At 34.1% G+C, this 18,793-nt stretch overlaps 2 protein-coding genes across 6 annotated transcripts; both read left to right on the top strand.

The window, feature by feature from the left end:
- The first annotated feature begins 885 nt into the window (after positions 1 to 885).
- Positions 886 to 6,147, top strand: LOC140004088 (protein DEHYDRATION-INDUCED 19-like). 2 transcript variants are annotated; one of them, XM_027249542.2, is made up of 5 exons: positions 886 to 1,434; positions 1,544 to 1,683; positions 3,336 to 3,413; positions 3,554 to 3,837; positions 5,848 to 6,147. In XM_027249542.2, exons 1-5 carry the CDS (start codon positions 1,326 to 1,328, stop codon positions 5,864 to 5,866), a joined length of 630 nt encoding a protein of 209 aa, XP_027105343.1. In that variant the 5' UTR covers positions 886 to 1,325; the 3' UTR covers positions 5,867 to 6,147. The 2 variants fall into 2 exon arrangements, with proteins under 2 accessions (XP_027105343.1, XP_027105342.1); XM_027249541.2 differs by lacking the exon at positions 5,848 to 6,147 and adding an exon at positions 5,440 to 5,783 and having other exon boundaries at positions 902 to 1,434.
- LOC140036660 (uncharacterized) lies at positions 5,818 to 12,961 on the top strand. 4 transcript variants are annotated; one of them, XM_072078967.1, is made up of 6 exons: positions 5,818 to 5,958; positions 6,684 to 6,796; positions 7,083 to 7,168; positions 9,826 to 10,466; positions 11,661 to 12,194; positions 12,703 to 12,961. In XM_072078967.1, exons 4-6 carry the CDS (start codon positions 9,912 to 9,914, stop codon positions 12,799 to 12,801), a joined length of 1,188 nt encoding a protein of 395 aa, XP_071935068.1. In that variant the 5' UTR covers positions 5,818 to 5,958; positions 6,684 to 6,796; positions 7,083 to 7,168; positions 9,826 to 9,911; the 3' UTR covers positions 12,802 to 12,961. The 4 variants fall into 4 exon arrangements, with proteins under 4 accessions (XP_071935068.1, XP_071935067.1, XP_071935069.1 ...); XM_072078966.1 differs by having other exon boundaries at positions 5,819 to 5,958; positions 6,681 to 6,796; XM_072078968.1 differs by lacking the exon at positions 5,818 to 5,958 and having other exon boundaries at positions 6,665 to 6,796.
- Positions 12,962 to 18,793: the final 5,832 nt, after the last annotated feature.

Here is an 18,793-nt window from a genome sequence, read left to right as displayed (position 1 = left end):
AATAAAAATATATGTCTTACGTATTTTAAAGAATGCATCTTGGAGAATTTTAAAAAATTGTTACTAAAACAGCTTATTTAAAATATTATATATGAGACAAAATTATAATTAAAGAACATCTAAAAAGAATCTTACTTTTATTACGTTTCTTTTGAAACATAGCAAAAGATTTAAAATTTCATAAACTTCATCTATGACATAATTAAGAACATATATGACATATTATGAACGGATTAGACTTCTCTCCATTGCATTCGAGAAAATTTCTCTCCATTATATCATAATAAAATTAATTTAAAATTTTTTTTGAAAATCAACATAATTCATAATATTTTTTTCATCACTTTTACTAACTATACATAAATTTTGTACAAAATTGACTAAGTTTTACTCTTTGATTAATCATTATAAATTTTGTTACAATTTTGACTCTTTTTTCACCATTTAAATACTTTGTGTAAATTTAACGTTAAAGTATTCTCAAAAGAATGTTAATTTTTAATATGTTAATCTAGATATTAAAAGAAAAATAATGACACAGTCAGATAACTTTATAGAGTTACTATAAAATTTTATATATAAATAAATGAAAGGAACAATGAAAAGAAATTATTATAACGCATTATAAACAAGTATTCACACACAAAGTCGAGAAATCTTTAGGTTAGTGATTGCAATTGAAATCTCAAAAATTAGGGGCTCGAGATCCCCTTTTTTAAATATTCTACTCTTTTCCTACTAAAAAGGATAAAATAAAAAAATAAAGTATTGACACACCAAACATATATTGATTATTTCTGGTCCACAAACAAATCTTATAGTACATCCAACGCTTTAGAGAGTTTGTATTTTAGTATGCAAGCTAATAAGTAAAACAAAAAAAAATCTCAAACCACTAATAATTATCCACAAAAAAAATCTAATCCAAAACTCCGACAATTTCTGATTTAGTCACTTTGCTGTCATATCCACCCACTCCTTTCACTTTGCTTTTTTTAACAAATACCGCTCAGAGATGAGATGAATGTGCGCCACCAAGACTACCTCAAAGTTCAAACCTGGGAAAACAAAAATAAAACACTACAATCCCACCCCAGATTGGTTTTTAAGCTCAGCATATTGAAACAAACTAAAAAAAAGAAAACGCATAATAAACAAGATCATTGTCACCTTAATACATACAGACAGAGAAGAATGGAAAAGTTGGAAATTATTTCGTAGAAGACTTTTTTTTTTTTTTTTAAAGAATAGTACCTTGCTTAAATATTAGTCATATTTTAGCTGGACCCTTTTCTTCTTTCTTCATTTTTATTCCTTTGCTCTTCATGGACTCTGATTTCTGGACCTCTCGCCTCGCGGCTGCTAAGCGCCAATTCAATTTGCAGCATCACCATCATCACAGCCATAGCAGCCAACATCAGAGCTCTCAATTGGGTCGGTATTTATATTTCATTTCTGAATAAATATTTGTTGTGTTTTCTTTGAGTGATCTGAAACATGTTTTGGCTTTATTTTGTGGGGATGGTCGCGTTGAATTTTTCAGATCGGTTAAATATTGATGATTTCGAGGTGGAAGAGGAGGTTCGACCCGATTTTCCATGCCCGTATTGTTACGAAGACTTTGATATTGCATCCCTTTGCTCACATCTTGAAGATGAGCATTCTTGCGAGTCCAAAGTTACCGTGAGTTTTCTTTTTTTTTTCTTCTTTTTTAATATTTGCTACTTTTTGTTTCTGGGAAATGTGCTGATCACTCTCTTTTGTGTTGTCAAATTCTGATCTTTGTTGTACTTTTGTTCAAATTTGGTAATCTTGGCGCTGTAAATGAAAAAAAAAGTGATTTTAGGATTTGAAAAGGGATTGGTGCATGCAAATTTGAGCTTAGAGTTATATTCTGCTAATTTCTGTCTTTTTTGCCATTTTAGTGAAGGAAATGTTGGCTAAATGGGTGAAAAAGTAAATCTTGACTCTATTTAGTAGGTTGGGACGTCACCATCTTGGGTATTTATTTGGTTTGTATAGGCTCTAATACTTTTGTCTGCACATTATATAAGGAAGCAGAGTTAGGTTCAGATATATTGCCAAAGGATATGTTTTGACCCTTTTTCCCCCTTTCTTGGGTGTGCTCCTTTTTGCTTTGGGGTTCGGATGAGGGTCGAAAGCATTGGTTTGGCGGGGGTTAGGGTGCAAGAGATTGAGGCATTGAAGGGAGTATAAATTAATTTTGTGTGAATTAATGAAACCACCTTTCTGTGGGTTTGAAGACTGAATCTGAACCTCCTCTGACTTCCTGAGTCCTGACCAATTGCACCAAACCTTTTGGGCATTTCTCATATTCTTGTTTCCTCAAACTTGTATATTTCATTGTTGTGCATGAGAGGCATGAGTTTTGGGTAATTCTATTCAGGCTATATCTACAGTATAACCTGGTTTAAATGTGAAGGGAAGGAGAAGAGTTAAATCACCAGCACAGTGGAAACCTAAGGCTGGGAAGGATTCTCAAAACTTTTTCTTGGGGGTGGGGGGACATTTGACTCTCCTAGGCTAGAATTTTGGAGATAGTCTAGGGCAGAATTTTCCTTAGTTTTGCTGGTCAGTAAGAAGCTAACTGTGGTTATGACTATTGGTTGTTTTCCATATCATTATGATAACTTTGCTAGATGGACGCAATATCTGGTAAATGGTATGCATGTTAACCCTTTCTTTTGGAAATATTTTAATTTTGTTGTCAACTCTTTTCTTTCTTGCAGTTGGCTATTATAGTTGCAATGAGCTTGCCACTAATCAGTTATAGGGGTGTTGAAAAAAATCCAAAACTAGAGGTGTTCTATAGGGTCATATATTTACTTGTTGCAAGTTAAAACAGCTTCAACAGCTGTTGTCACTAGTCTGGGTCAAGGTTTTTCAAATGCTAGATAAAGTATGTAGTTTGCTAAATCCTTCACTAATTGGAAAGACATAATTCATTGTAGGAGTGCTTTTATGTTTAATGACTCACCTGAATGCATGGTAGTGTTGAGTAAATTTCCTATTTCCCCTTGTGCTTTACTGAAATGTTAATGGTTTCCAGGGATTTATACTTCAATTGTGGTCTAAGCGCTTGGGTTACACAATTAGGTTGGTAAAAAAAGCACTTCCGGGATACAATTTATCGAACTCCGCCATTAGTCTGTTTGTTAGTAAAAGAGGGTGGTTGCCAGTGTGAGAGACAGCAAGAGAGTTTCCGTCTTCCATGCATGTATTCTTCTGGATGCTTTTTGTATCACTTACTATTTTTTATTTAGTATTAACTTTAAAATGAAGACTGTCATAATGAATTCACATTTTTCTTGCAGGTTTGTCCAGTTTGCTCTATTAAAGTTGCAAGAAACATGCTGAGTCATATCACGTTGCAACATGGACATTTATTCAAGATATCCTTTAAAGTGGAACTTTTATATTCATATTCTATTGGCTTCATAGTAAACCTTCACATTACATAGTTAAAGCTGCATTATAATGAACAATTTGCTCGTCCTTCGATCATTTCATTATTTCTTTAACTTAAGATTACTTGCAGCGACGTCGTAGATTACGTAGAGTTGCAGTTCCCAGTAGTCAGGCACTCTCTCTGCTGGGGAGGGATCTTAGGGAGGCCCATTTACAGGTTCTTTTAGGTGGCAGTGGGTACCGATCTAACAATGCAACCTCATCTGGTGCAATGGCTGATCCACTACTTTCTTCTCTTGTTCTGAATTTTCCTGCATCTGAAGCGGATGAAATTTCAAAAACTTTGGTGTCCAGTATTGAGGACACATCAACGAAGTCCATGTCATTACAGCATACATGGAAATCGAGGTAGCTTAATCAGTATGTTCAAGTAGTTTATGTCTATATTATACACTAATTTGGAGATTACTGTAAGTCACATAGTTTCCACGACTAGAATACATGCATGCCACAGTATGTTTTAGAAGTGAATGGAAGAACCAGCTAGGAGCATAAGCATAATGGTATTCCATTTATAGGAAATGAGATGCTATGAGAAGAACACAAAGCTTAATTCCTTACCTTTAGTAGTTGCTCTATTTTCTTGTTGAAATTGGCCAATGATGGGCTGGATAGAGCTTGGATGAAGATTAATTATCTAGGTTGTTTGTTGATTTTGTAGTTCCTGCATTAATAGCTTGCAATTTTTAAGGCAATATATCTCTCACTGCAGAAAGGAGTAAATAAATCCAAAATCTATAAGAGTACGTTGATGTAACTTAAATATTATAGCTGTAATTCTACTTGTTATGATTGATAAGTCTTCATGTGCTGTAGAACTGGCGCCCCTTGCCACAATGATTCATCATGAGGAATGGAAATGGAACAAATATTTTAGTTGCACCCATTAACTTGGCTTGGTGATGGTTTATAGCTTAAGAGAGTTACCAAAGAACCGCTTTTTAATTCAGTTGACTTGATATTCTAGACATATTTTGCTTGACTTTGGCCAATGGTCCTCCACAACTTTTGTTTACTTCCAGATTTATAGGAGGACTACTGAGCGTTTGAGATGCCATTTTCTATTCGCTGACAGGTCAATGAACTGTAAGAGCACTAGGCACCCAAAGCTAACTTGCCATTCATTTGGAGCATGCTTTGTCTGGTCGATCTGTTAGCGTGAATGAATGAATCCTGTATGGATCAAAAACTGGTGTCATGCATACACAGCTTGAATCTAGGACCACCCATTACTTAGTGCAATTTTTGTTTGAAGAGTCAAAACTTCAGGAGGTTAGGGGCTTCAACCCATACAACTGCATGACATTTTCTACTATGGTAAAAAATAAGACAAGATAGTATTGTTAAGCTTCAGTATTCAATCTTCAAGGAGTCTTTATGTTGTTCACCGGCTCAGGAAATGATCTTTGAGTTCCTGTATCTGTAACTGCAGACGGCTGTTTTTCATGATTAATTTTCTAAGGAAGCGAAAAATGCTTAAACCTTTAAGGAAGTCCTCATTATTTTCCTGAGTTTAATCTTTTGGAAGAAAATTAAACAGCTCTGAGATGTTTTGTGATATACAAGGAACAGAGCAACATGAGTTCTATCATTTCAATTCCAAGACTCATTTAGTAAAAGCAGAAGGGCTGGATAAGATCTTGGTCTTGTTTTATTACATAATAACAAAGGCAGTTTATAATGCTGACTTTTGGGTTTCATTTTGACTTGATGAAGACGTGGATTAATGAAAGAATTATCCCAGATAAAGCTTCATTTGCAGTAGTAAATCGTAATAGATAATGTGAACTGAGGAACTTTCTTTATTTGTCTATAATGCCTTACCGTGATGCATAACAGAGCATACCAAGTTTCTTTTTTGTATTCCTGCAACTGTTGTCTCTTGTCATACAATCTTTCTACATGTCTATCCACCACTTTTCTTTATCACCTATGTAACCATCTTTGCAGTTTCGAGTCATCCTTAAGTCACGAAGAGCGAGAAAAAAGAATGAGACAAGCTACTGGGCGAGCTGTTTTCGTTCAAGATCTGCTTGCCTGTACCCTGTTAGCCGAGTAACTGAAGCAGTCTGTCTCTGTAATTTGCAAAATAATGTTGAAATTAAGCTGAATTTTACAAGGATAATTGGGTCTGGACCTAATGATTCCTAATTCTTAACAACCCAATCCATGTTCTCATTTGAATCTTTCCCTTATCTGGTGAAGTATGAATGTCTTCTTTTAAGCTTCTCTTTGCAGGAGCACCTGTTACATTGAGATGCAAAGATTATCTCATGAGTACCCATTCTGGTTTTTATCTTCTTTTTCATTAGACTGTTAAATTTGCTTCTCACTTATCTGTTTAAAGTATGCATTTAGAGTATGGGTGGAGGCATGAGGATTCAGTTACACTCAGACATAAAAAGGACAAAAGCAACAGGACTCGGGTGGATGCATTACCTTAAATGTGTACTCTTGCAAACTTACAAGGTATAAATGCTATTATGTAGTTTCCAAGAAAGATCATGTTACCTGTGTTGTACTTATCGTAGAAATTCTCTTGTCCGCTTCTCTTTCTTCTACTACTGCTCCATTTGTTTCTGGACAAAGCGGAAACAAATATACAAGGTAGAAACAAAGAGAATTTAAAGCTTATGCTACAAAAGAATGGTTTCCTTATCAGTTTGCCTTGTTCTACATCCATTCCTCTCTCTCTCTCTGGGCCAAAATTGTGGTGTCTTGTGTCTACATGTTTTAGGTGTTAAAAATAGAAGGGTGTACCTTTGATCATCACTCTGTTTCCATTTAAATTTGCTTCAAATTTCCTCGTCAATTAGGCAATTACTGGTAGACCGATAACGGACTGGATTTGAGGACCTGAGTTGTTAATTATATTGGATCGCATTACAGGATTTTTGCCAGCTGATTCGACCCGCAAACGAAACCAGGCATTAAACTTTGCTTCATTGAGAATGAGTGTGTTTGGATTGGAGATCATTTGAAAATATTATTTGAAATAATACTGTAGTACTTTTTGTGATGTGATGTATGTTAAATAAAAATATGGTTAAGAATATAAAAAAAGTTTGAAAAACGTGTTTATGATGCAAGTAACAAATTTTTGTGACAAATAAATTCATATCCAACTTATGATTCTGTTTCCATCCTACTTTGCTGTTGTACTGAACGTTATCAGTTACTGGTAAAAATAGCAGCAAAAATGTGCTTCCCCACCGATATGGGATGTGCTTGACTTCATGGCTCACTGTGCTAACTACGTGGGATTAAAAGACAGAATTTTGCCTATCCTCAGCCTATAAAACGTCAGGTATCACTCTTTGTATTTTGCAATGTAGCATGCTTAGTAAGACACTAAATGTTCCCTTGCAACAGAAATTGTGCATTACCAGAAAGGAGCCAGAATTTTTATGCTTCTTGTATCACCAATTTAATAAAGAAAAAATTTTTAGTAAACATTCCCAAACAAGAAAAAGTTGGCACAGAACTGAACAAAATGAAAAAAATGGTAAAAGCAATAGAGAAAAATTACCAATAGTAGATAAAGTGCACTGTGACAGTAGAATATTCCTAAAGTTCAGGGTATTGCATTGCAGATCTTCACGGAACTTACTAGTTTTAGTGCTCTTGCGAGGAGCTGCATCTTGGTGCTCAGGCCATTGACCTTCATGCGAGCCAACAGGTGGGCACTATTCATCATGTAGCCCTTTTTTTCCCTTCGATAACAAGATAAGGTTTTTGAAGCTTCTTCAAAGCATTATCCATTAGCACCATACTTTCTTCAGAATTCTGGGACGATAGCTTCACATTCTTCTCCCTCTCGATCTTCCGCATACGCTTGTCTTGCTTAGTTTTACTAGGCCTCTTCCCTTGAAACTTATAACAAAGTTGGCGAAAAGCTTCTTTTTCATTCATGACATTTCCAAGCTCATCTCTTCTCTCAATGATTATCTCCCTTTGTCCCCGATCATCATAAATCCCGCCAAGCTTGCTTGTTTTCGAGCCCGTTTTCGGATTACTCAATTCTTTAGTTTCCTTGAGATATCCTTGATCTAACAACAGCTTCAGGGCTCCAGATAATCCCTTCCCAACAGAAACTTCACGCATTATTCCATCAGGGATTGCCTCCTCTCCCTTTTTGTGGGGATTTTCTTCATTCTTGCTCTCTTTTTCCTGCATGAAAACACAATAATTTTGTGATTTTGGTTTTTTCACATGCTCTAAGGTCTCCATGATGATTTGTTTGATAATTAAGTTTCAGGGAGAACCTGCACTAAAATTAGAACAAAGAACGGAAAACAATCGATGCTATGAAAACGAACCTTTAATTGAGAATCTCTTTGGAGACGCTTAAAATCTGCTAAGATGTTTGATTAGGGATATCGATTTTCTTATAGACTCGACAAACTTTTCCTAGCCCTAGGATTTCAAGAAATCCAAGACAAATACTTCCAGTAATAGGAAAGAAGAGATTCTCTGAGACGAATCAGCAACAAGGCAGCTTGAGGAATTTGTTAGTTTTTAATTTTTAGGAAATAACTTAGGGACGTGGGCTCCAAGTTTCTAAAACGGTAATCAGCAACCAGGCAGTGTGAGGAATTTGTCAGTTTTTACTTTTTACTTTTTAGGAAATTTCTTAGGTACGTGGGCTCCAAGTTTCCAGTGTCATCGGACTTTAATCTATAACATGTGAAACAGGGAAAGATTAATAGCTGAAAAAAATGACAAATTATATGGTTTAACAATTATTTTATTGCTTCGTTATGAGACAATTAAGATTTTTTTGAAAAAAAAATTGTTCAAAACATCCCTTACAGATCATCAAATGAACTTTTTCATCCTTCATATTCTAAAATGTTAAATTCACATCTTTTATAAATTTAAGTTAATAAAATTTAGTTCCAGCTAAATTTTTTGATAATTTTTTAGCTTAAAATCGCCATTAGACTCACGTGTAGACAATTTTTTATGTGCAAAAGGGTCATATTCCATTTTTTTAGTGAAAAAATGAATATGTATTAGGTCCTATCCCACTCTTTTAGAAAAAATGAATATGGTTTGGAACATATTCTACTTTTTTAGGGGTAAAAATAAATATGAATCGGATCATTTATTTAACTACAAATGAAATATAACTTTTTTATCCCTAAAAAATAACTATGCATGAATCATGTAATGGATTCGAGGTAAAAAGTAGTCGGAAACTTGGATTGAGACCAAAATTTACTGACTTGATTTTAAAGGATATTTTGAACTATATTTCCTTTTTTTTTTTGCCCTTTAGGGTACACAACTTTAATGCGATTCTCGTATTTAAGCCTGGTAGAATTGCGCCACTTTATTTCGACCAAGAAAGAGTTGACCGGTATCTTCTTATAATCTTTTCTCTTCATTCTTCTCGTATTAACGCGAACAAGCTTACTTGTAATTAATTATCTCGTTCAACTTAAAGAATAGAAAACAATTAGAGCACTGAACAAACAAATAGACTACCCATAGACTAACTAGAAAAACTATTAAAAGATTTGATAAAAATATTTAAAATTTTAAAACCGAAGGTGGAAAGGTTTTATCGTTGGTGGAATTTCCCTTGAGATGCCAACAGAATCCGTACTCAAGTAGAAGAGAAAAAAAAAAGATTAATCTTTTATGCACTGTCAGTGTATACATTTTCACTAATAAATACATGACACATAATTCGAATTTGAATTTGAAACTCAAATTTTACATATGTGTCGTATATCTAACTTTAATAGTGTATACATTATCAGTGTATATAAGATTTACTCTAAAAATAGAGAATTAACAGGAGATGTTATATAGATCAATAGAGCTTTGTATAACGCTAACAGACTGTAATTAGTAGTTCAGCACTGTTAATTACTCTGAAGATGGTTAGCAGAGCCAAGTTAATTTGATTGAATTGGTCTAATTCGGAAAAAGGAACAAAGAAATGAATCAACTAAATTCTGGTAGGACGTAATCAATTGGCATGCGGTCTTTTTCCGGTAGAAGAGTGCAAGCTATGTTTCGTTGGTGGCTAGCTTGGCTACAACAAAGCAGCTAAAATTAGATCCACGGTATAGGGCTGCTGCATCTTTTATGAACGTTGACTCTTGTGCAAGCCTCACGCTAGTTCTCCTTGCTCAGCTTTTATATGTTGTCAAACAACCTTTACTTCCATCTTCTGAACAATGTCATCTGCAATAATGTTCAAGAAGAAGCTTTACTCCATCAATCTGCTATTGATCTTTGGATCAGTCTCTTGTTTTTGTTTCATATTCTTTTATGTGAAACAACCAAACTGGGCTGCAAATTCCATTCCTTCTTCAATCACAGGGAAAACACACCTGCAGTCAAACTCTAGTGATTCTCCTACTACCACTAAACTCCTTCTGTTTGGACTGGTTGGTTCCGAGAAAGCGATGCATCACAGGAAGGATTATATTGAATCATGGTGGCGACCAAATGAATTCCGAGGATATCTCTATCTTGATAAAACTCCACAAGGAAACCTTTTGCCCTGGTCATCAGCTTCTCCTCCATATAGGGTCTCCGACGACCTAACTAAATTCATAAAAGAGACACACGCATATGCACCGATCATGGTTCGCATGGTGCATGCAATTATGGAAATAGTTAGAGATGAGCGCAAAGGGTTCCGATGGTTGATTATGGGGGATGATGATTCAATCTTTTTTGTGGATAATATGGTTGATGTTCTTGCAAAATATGATCATACCAAGTACTACTACCTTGGTGGCCCATCCGAGTGTATTATTACAAACTATGGGTTCTCGTTCAACATGGGATTCGGTGGAGCAGGGCTAATATTCAGTTATCCTTTGGCAAAAGCCTTAGCAAATGATATGGAAGGTTGCCTTCGGCACTATGCGCATTTACACTCGGCTGACCACATTACCATGGTTTGTATAGCTGACATTGGAGTAAATCTATCTCCCCAAAAAGGTCTTCATCAGGTAATTTGATTTCTTAAAGCTAGACTACTGCATACGAAATTTACCCTGAAGGAAGATGTTGATTAACTCTTGCCCTTGGTTGAGCATAGAAGTGCTGATGAAAATTTATTTGTGATGCAATGAGACTTTAGTCGTCCAACCTAGAAAATAAGATTGCTAATTCAGTGATTATATGTGCTTGAATCCAACCTAGAAAATATGTGCTTGAATTCAGTGAGGTTCTAACTTTCTATGAATTTAGTCTTTTTACTTTTGAACACTAACACATCATGGAGATCATCTCTGGCTGATTATAAACTAAGATGCTCTCAAGTGACTAAAAGCCCAATAAAGCAATAAAAATAAAACTAAAATAAGCACATTTGCAAACTTAATCAAGTAAAATAGACAACAATTTAGGCAATATGTTAAAGGACCATAAGCCCTTCCTTCCACGTTTACTCTTTTGAACATGCTTATTGATCATCAAGATTTCTTGCATCTAGTGGCGGAGTTAGGATAAAATTTCAATAGAGGCGCAAATTAAAAAAATCTTCGAATTTGGTAAATGAAATGGACAAATTTTTATAACCAATTACTGAAAAAAAAATCTTAGATGTTTTTCAACAATCCTTTGATCTCATGTATTATATCACAAGAGTTTTGTAGAGAAGTGTACGAAAATTATATCCAATTAACATTTTGTCTACACATATGTGTATTCAATATATGACACAAGAGGGTTTAATTAAGTAACCCACTGAATGATATCTATAAACTCCTTAAAGCATTAGACTTGTACTTGCAGTCATCATTAAATTAATGAACTGAGTCCTTCTTTGTTATGTTTGGTTTAGCTAAGGACTGCCGTAAAAAATTATTACTTATAAAAGCATATGTAAATTAACTTTTCACAAATCATTAGGTGTAAACTTAAAATTTTTCTAACTTCCCATACTCATAATAAAAAAATTCATTTGGCTAGTGGGAACACAATTGCAAATTAATTAACTAAAAAAATTTTCAAGAAAACTAACACCTAAAAGTGTACTCCACCTTTCTTTTTTTGGGCACAATATGCAGCTCCGACCTGGCCTCACTGGCAGTTTGAACCTCCGCCAGTGCTTGCATCCGTGACACAGTGGTCGCATAAAATTGCATGGATTATTTCTTACTCTCTCGATGATCATCTATACGGGCACTTGCCATTTGCAGGTTGATTTGCGAGGAAATATTGCTGGTTTCCTGTCCTCTCATCCCAAAAATCTGCTGATGTCCCTTCACCACTTCGATGTTGTAAACCCAATATTTCCCAGCATGAATAGGTTCGAATCCAGTCGTCACTTGATGAAAGCCGCCAATGCTGACCAGTCACGTCTGCTGCAGCAAACAATTTGCTATCTCAGGCGACATAGGTGGTCCATTTCCATCTCATGGGGCTACTCTGTCCATATTTATGAGAAAATAATACCTCGAAGTTGGCTGCAAAATCCCATTGAAACCTTCAGAAGATGGGGAGGCAGTAAAATGGATCCGCCACGATATTTCTTGTTTAACACGAGGGCGCCGTCCAAGGAATCTTGTGAAGCTCCACATATTTTCTTCTTTGATTCTGTAAAGAAGATCTCCAAGAACTCTACCCTCACCAGCTATATTAGATCGTCACCGAGAAAATTGCCTCCATGTGTGCTCTCCGCAGATATTGTGTCACACGTTGATGTTTATTCACCAGCAACAAAGCGCATTGAGGTATATAACTGCTATTTATATTCTTATTTTCTTCTTGTTCTCAAGTGTAATTTGTGATTCCGAGTCACTAAAAAAGTAATTCTAACTAGTGAACTAAATTACGCAAAACCCCCGCGTAGTTTAGGAATAGTACATCCCTATACTTTAAAAACATATATTTAATTTCAGCCCCTTATTGTTTTAAACTTGCTAATTAGTGCATTAAACTTGCTAATCTGATATTTTATTGGAATGCCACGCTATCATAGTAGTATTTTATAGGCTTACAAACAATAAATAACCGGTAGAACTAGAAAATCGATCCAAGCCAACTAAATGCTGCTAAGTCTTAAGACTGGCTAACTCAAATCCATATAGGTCAATTTTCTACCAATAATATTTGTTCTCCATAACCTTGTACCGCTTGCAAGAGTCTGATGTAACTGAAGCTGTATTTTCTAACCCAAAAAAGAAAAAGACGTACAGTATTTTTTGGTAACTGAAAGTTGTATCTGTTCCTGTCCGTCAGATTGATAGATGTGAATGCTGTGACGTTACTTACGCGGATCGGACAAAGAGAGCGACGGTCAGATTCAGAGAATGCAGGCCGGAAGAGATCATCAGATAAGACTCAAGCCGTAGTCTATTATTTACTTTTTAGTTTCAAGTATAGATGATAGACTTTTTCTAATAATTGAGTAGTTTCAGCAGTAAATTCATATACTTCGTATGACTTTGTAGGTAGAAAAATGCTAACTAATCCTATCAAAGAACATTTCGGACCTCAATCAAGGGATGCTTATCTTTGGGTTTTGTTGAACAGTTTTCCGTGGAAACTGCAGTCCAAGAAATAATGGCATACATACTATAACAGTAAAGAAAGGTCATTGCTTAGTTAACTTTCACGATCCAAAGAAAGGTAAATATCTTTTCCGTGGCAATTAAATTATGAACTGAAAAAATGGAATAAAGAATTTTGTAAGAAAACTCCACAAACTTTGTGTGATGCATAATTTTCTTGGTATGCTAATGCCCTTGTTAGGTAAAATATATCATATAAGTTGGTGATGGACAATTCTCAAAACAAAACATGAAGAGAGCCTTACGACTGGAAGAATAGGGAAGGAGCAAGACTAATATATTAACTCAATTTCATTCAACGTCTACCCAAATTGAAACCAGCGGCCACGATACACATATATATATAAGAGTTAGACAACCTCAATTCCTAATATGAATCTAAGTTACCAGTCATGACTAACTATGACAACAAGCTTGGTCTAAATTTTCCCAACATTAGTGAAAATGGATCACAGTTTCGTAGAAAAAAATTTATTTGTTACAATTTTCACATCACTAACTTCCTATGTTATTTGAGGGATTCTTTTCTGTTTTTAATTTCTTTGATGCATTATTTTTTTATTATTTTAGACAGAAAAATTGTGTTGTTGAAAAAGAGCATAGAAGGTATAGGTAGTAATGAAGGTAAAGGAAACTAGAAAGAATGAAGGTATAGCTAGGGTTGAAAGATAGAAAGAATGCACTAGCTGTTACTTCAAGTATATATCTTTCTACTCATTGTCGACCATGATGGCTTGGGATTTGAGCGCCATTTCTCATGGCTTCATATTTTGTTCATATACGCGGAAAATATTGAGAAACGAAAAGCGTGAAACTATTTTATTGTGAAGTTGTATCGTAAGATTGAGCTGATCATTGTTATACATATGCTTATGCTGACTGTTAGATGATAATTCGTGTTGGTATATTAAACTAAGTTTAGAATCCTCAAGAGTATTTGACAGTTTTCACTATAATTGAGTAATTCATTTGGTTGTGCAGGTACTTTTTATCAGTAAATGACATCAATATCTACCACAATCTAAATATATTGATTTTAGTCTCCTGACTATATCTATAATTAAAATCGTGTTTAACTATTAAAAATTTACTATTACGCTCATTCCGATGGTTGTCAAAGTTATCTTGAACTGTTTTCATTAAATTAACAAGCATTTCCACGAGTGGTTGGCTGGTAAGGTCTTAGAATTGTTCCTATGGGGATAGACATGGGAGGTTGCCTTGAAAATTAGCACTCCACACACTACAGCACCATGAATTCATCAATGATGGATGGATGAACCCCAGATCAGAAAACTTGTAAAATACATAGTTAGATAGGAACTGCTCAGATTTGATTGATAAGGGCCTTATTTTAAGTATGCCAGTAATGTATTCTGATCATATGATGCACTCTTTAAACCCATACTGGATATTGTTTCTTTTAATTTTAAGTCGAATTGAAAGCATAGCAAAGTACTTCTAAATTTGTTAAACTGAGGTTAATTTCCAAAGATTGTTTCATCTCTCCAGATGTTCTCCAAGTTGCATATATTATATAGTCCAAAACAAGCCCGCGTAAGATAAACAGGAAGAACAAGAATATACGATGACACACATTCATTCTTGTTATTAATTAGTCAAGGATGAGACTATCTAGTACGTTGTTTACTGAAAAAATGACTAGATTGCTTATTTCCTGCAAATGCAAGCTTCATTGGCATGGTGTGTAAATTGAATGAAGTCATGAACTTAAATTGAGTATTATAACAATGGTCTAACCTTCGGGGTGTGGTATCATTTACCTAGGAAATAACTTCTTAACATGGATAAGTAAGATAACGTCCACGCTATTTACACTTCGGCTGCATTTGGTTTGGAATTCAATTGGAATTAGGATTCCACAGAATTATAATTTCATAGCATTAGAATTTTTTTTTTTTTTTTGCGCTTGGGAAATGTATAGAATTGTTACAAAATTCATTTGAAAATCCAAATTATTTATTTTGATGGTCAAAAATTACATAAAATTTAAATTCACATAGACTTAGAATTGTAAATTATAACACAAATTCTATACAAGAATGGTTTGGTTTTTTAGATTAGCTACGTGGCTCCAAAGTTCTAGTGTCTTAATTAGTCGCTAATTTTTTGTTATAAATCAAGAATTTTGAGTTTTACGAATCTACAAGTATAACATTTTATGTGAAAGGCAAGGGGTTGAGTTGAGTGGTAAGGGGAAAGGAGAATTGTAAGTAGGAGGTTTTGAGTTTAAAAACTTCCACTTATAAGAAAAATGAAAAAATAAAGTTTGACATTTTATGTAGAGAAAATAAGAAATAAATAAATAAATATAACTAGAAGTGTCTTTTGTAAGTTTATTATAAAGAGGTAAAAAAAAGCTCAACATTTTTTTTGGTAAGTGGGAAGCCTTAATCAGAATCCCCTACTTACAATCCCTCTCCTGTACCATCCAACCCATCCCCCCACCCAATTTAAAAACCTCAGCCTAACTCTATTAGTTCAAATAGTACAGTTGGCTTATCATTAATTCCTAATGATAAATAATAAAAATGTGTACAATATTACTAGTACAATTATATTGTAATTTTGTATTGATAACCAAAATTAACACATGATCCTAGAGTAACAATGAACAAGACATTCCAAAATGCAAGAAAGAAACAAAGAAAAATCTATGTACATGCATAGTGGTGGAGCCACATACAACCAATTTAATTTTGAAAAATTATTTGTTAAGCTTAAAAAATTAGGAAACTTTTAATGCTGCTTCTTATTTACTCCCATTAAAATTTATTTCTCTTTTCTATCTATATTGACCTCCCAAATAATTAAAATTTATAATTGTCACAAGAACTTTGGATCTACTTAAAATTATTTATGGATTATTTCAAGAATAAATTCTTTCAAAGTTTCTAAATGCAATAGAGAGACTAAATTTTATTTCTAAATTTAAGCACAATATGAATTTTAAAGCGTATTAAACTTATGAAAAACTATATTTAACATAAACATCCATTAGTTTTAACTATACTATTACTTCATTTCATGTGTTGTCTAAAAATTGACCTCCTTCACCCTATGGTCTTAACTTTGCCAGCATATGTGCATGCTTGTCGTAACTTTTCCTATATAATGGAAGACTTTATTGCTAAAGAGACAACAGAATAATTGCCCAAAATACAAGATATAGCCACAAATATAGTAGCAAAACTACAACTGTAATTTTATGCTATAGTTATGTGTTGGGAACTATCTATTTGGCTTTGCAAACTTTTGAGCCTTAAAGAGCTTCCATTTGTTTAGAAACTTATTGATTCTAGCCTTTTTATGCATCGATTTACAAGTGGTAATGTTCCGATGCTTTTTCTAAGTTTTAGCCATCTTACATGTTTACGTTATGTTGGGCACTTTTTTAATGTTGCCTTCTAAAATCCAATTATGATGAAACTTTGAATTATTTAACAAGTATTCATCTGCTTCAATATGACAGGCACCTGAATATGTTAACTAGTTGAATTGAACTCTTAATTACATCAAAATTAAATATAGTTGATATAAAGAGGATGAAAAATGTTTGGTAGATGTGCAATGCTTTCACTCGTTTCTCATGGTTTGAATGACTCTAAACATATTTGTTGAGGATGCTAGTTTCTCTTATCATTTTCATTTTAAGACAGAGGACAATTCAACAATATGTACAATGCCGCTTTCTTTTTTTCGAAACTGTCACACTCCAAAACTAGTTTTTTTTGTAGCTTGCCATACTCCAAGACTAGTTTTTTGTAGCTCCTCTTTTCCTCAATAGGTTGATCCCTAGATTCCTCTCCGTTCAACTCAACTTCAAGCATGTTCTCCATACCAAAAAAAACCTTTCCAAATTCCTCGACAACTGGAATACCATTAGAATTTCTGAACATCCGTCATAGCATGTATTGTTTGGACCTTCAACAAAGTCATCATTAACATTCTCTTTAGCATACTTCTAGCTAAAAGTGGCATCTACATTGCACTTTAAGGTTTTTTTTTTCAAAATCGCTCATCAAACAAATCAGAATTAACAAAATCAAAAAGAAAAAGAAAAAAAGAGTTAAATTACATTAGCATCACACGCCTTTTCCCATTTAATAATTTTGGGCATATTTCTCTTATCTGATAAACATTTATGGTATGGTAATCAGAAACATCAGCCTGTGATGTGATAACTTGGATATTTTCCTTCATCAAAATATTTGTCATTCCTATCCTCAATCGCTAATTGTTTGACGAGGAGTACCCTTCTAAAACTTCCTATATTTTCTTTCAATAAAATGGTTGTGATTCCTACCTCTTAATTGCTTATTGCTTAACCAAGACCTCCTTTCTGAAACTTCTTAAGTTAGGGAATTCTGAAGTATTTTCTGTTACTACTATTTGAATTAATGATTCTCTCTCCATGAATGCCTCTAAAATGCATCTATTTTAGAAGTATACATTCTAAATAGTTAATTACAAAAAAAGGTACAACTCCACCTACCAATTGTCTATATTGGTATAGTATGCATGCGTAATTCAGTGTTTCCAATATTGTTGTGACCATAACTGCAGTGTTCTAAAGTTGGTACCTCAATCGAAACATACAAAACAACAAGACAAAAGAAAAAAGTACTACCATGAAAATGGAATTTAAACAAGTAGGGCTAGGAACAGAGGGAATACTTGATTTGTTTGTGGCACTAGAGAACATTTTGAACCAATGATTTGGAGCTTTACCATGAATTTGAAATATTAGTTACACATAATTGTTAGCTGCAAGAGTAACTTTGCTTTGTTGGACCTCACATTTCTAACTAAGTGATAGGGTTGTTAAGACAATTTTCATTGTTTGCTCCAAATCATTTGATCTATGTGTATAACACTATATATATAGTTGGGACACTATATAGATTAGTTTGGTCAAGAATGATCAGAATGAAAAGGCTACCGGTGAGGATGATGTGACGGTGGTCAATCCTGTAGCTTAATAAGTGTAGGAAGTTGGTTTGGAAGTTGGGGGGATCAGTCAACACAATGTGCCGTCCACTTATACAAATTTGGTAGGCTGGCAGTATAGTAACAACCAAACTAAAGTGCATATTTTTCCTGCGGATGAAAAGAGGAAGAAGAGGAGAAAAGAAAAAAACCAAAGTTGTTCTAAAATGTTGTACTGCTTCTCATGGTCAGTTTTTATTTCAAATAGAAATATCACTAGATTGTTTCTACAGCAAACTTCAGGTTTATCTAAATCTTCTACGACTAGGATAACTATTAATAAACTTGGGGAAAAGATGGCATCAATCTACAGATCAACAAATTTGGTGGAAAATTGCGTCAATAGTTTAAAATTATATGAAATATTAATTTATTTGTCTAATGTTTTATTACTAACTACACTTCCAAGCACTCCACAAAGAAAGATGAGAAAAGCTAAACCACTAGTCCCATGTTAGCCTGATAACTACGCATCATGTCACGGATCTATCGTTTTCTGGCAATTAAATCCATGCGGTACAAATTAAGGGTTTTGGAGGAAAGGGACGATGTAAATTGAAGCAAATCAATTAGGTCAAAGTGTTTTTATTGTGTTTTATTCGATCAAATGCTCTTGCACTGACTACATTGCAGTTGCTATTTGCTCTTGCGTTACAGGTGATGCTATCCTCCGTCAATCATAATTACTGAAATTAGCGGAAGGGCAAATAATTTATACTTTTATACTTTTGATAGTTTGAAGGTTAATA

This window comes from Coffea arabica, chromosome 2e, assembly GCF_036785885.1.
Source record: "Coffea arabica cultivar ET-39 chromosome 2e, Coffea Arabica ET-39 HiFi, whole genome shotgun sequence".
Taxonomy (NCBI): Eukaryota; Viridiplantae; Streptophyta; class Magnoliopsida; order Gentianales; family Rubiaceae; genus Coffea; species Coffea arabica.
Note: the sequence above shows the minus strand (reverse complement) of the source record. Positions and strands in the feature narration are given on the sequence as shown.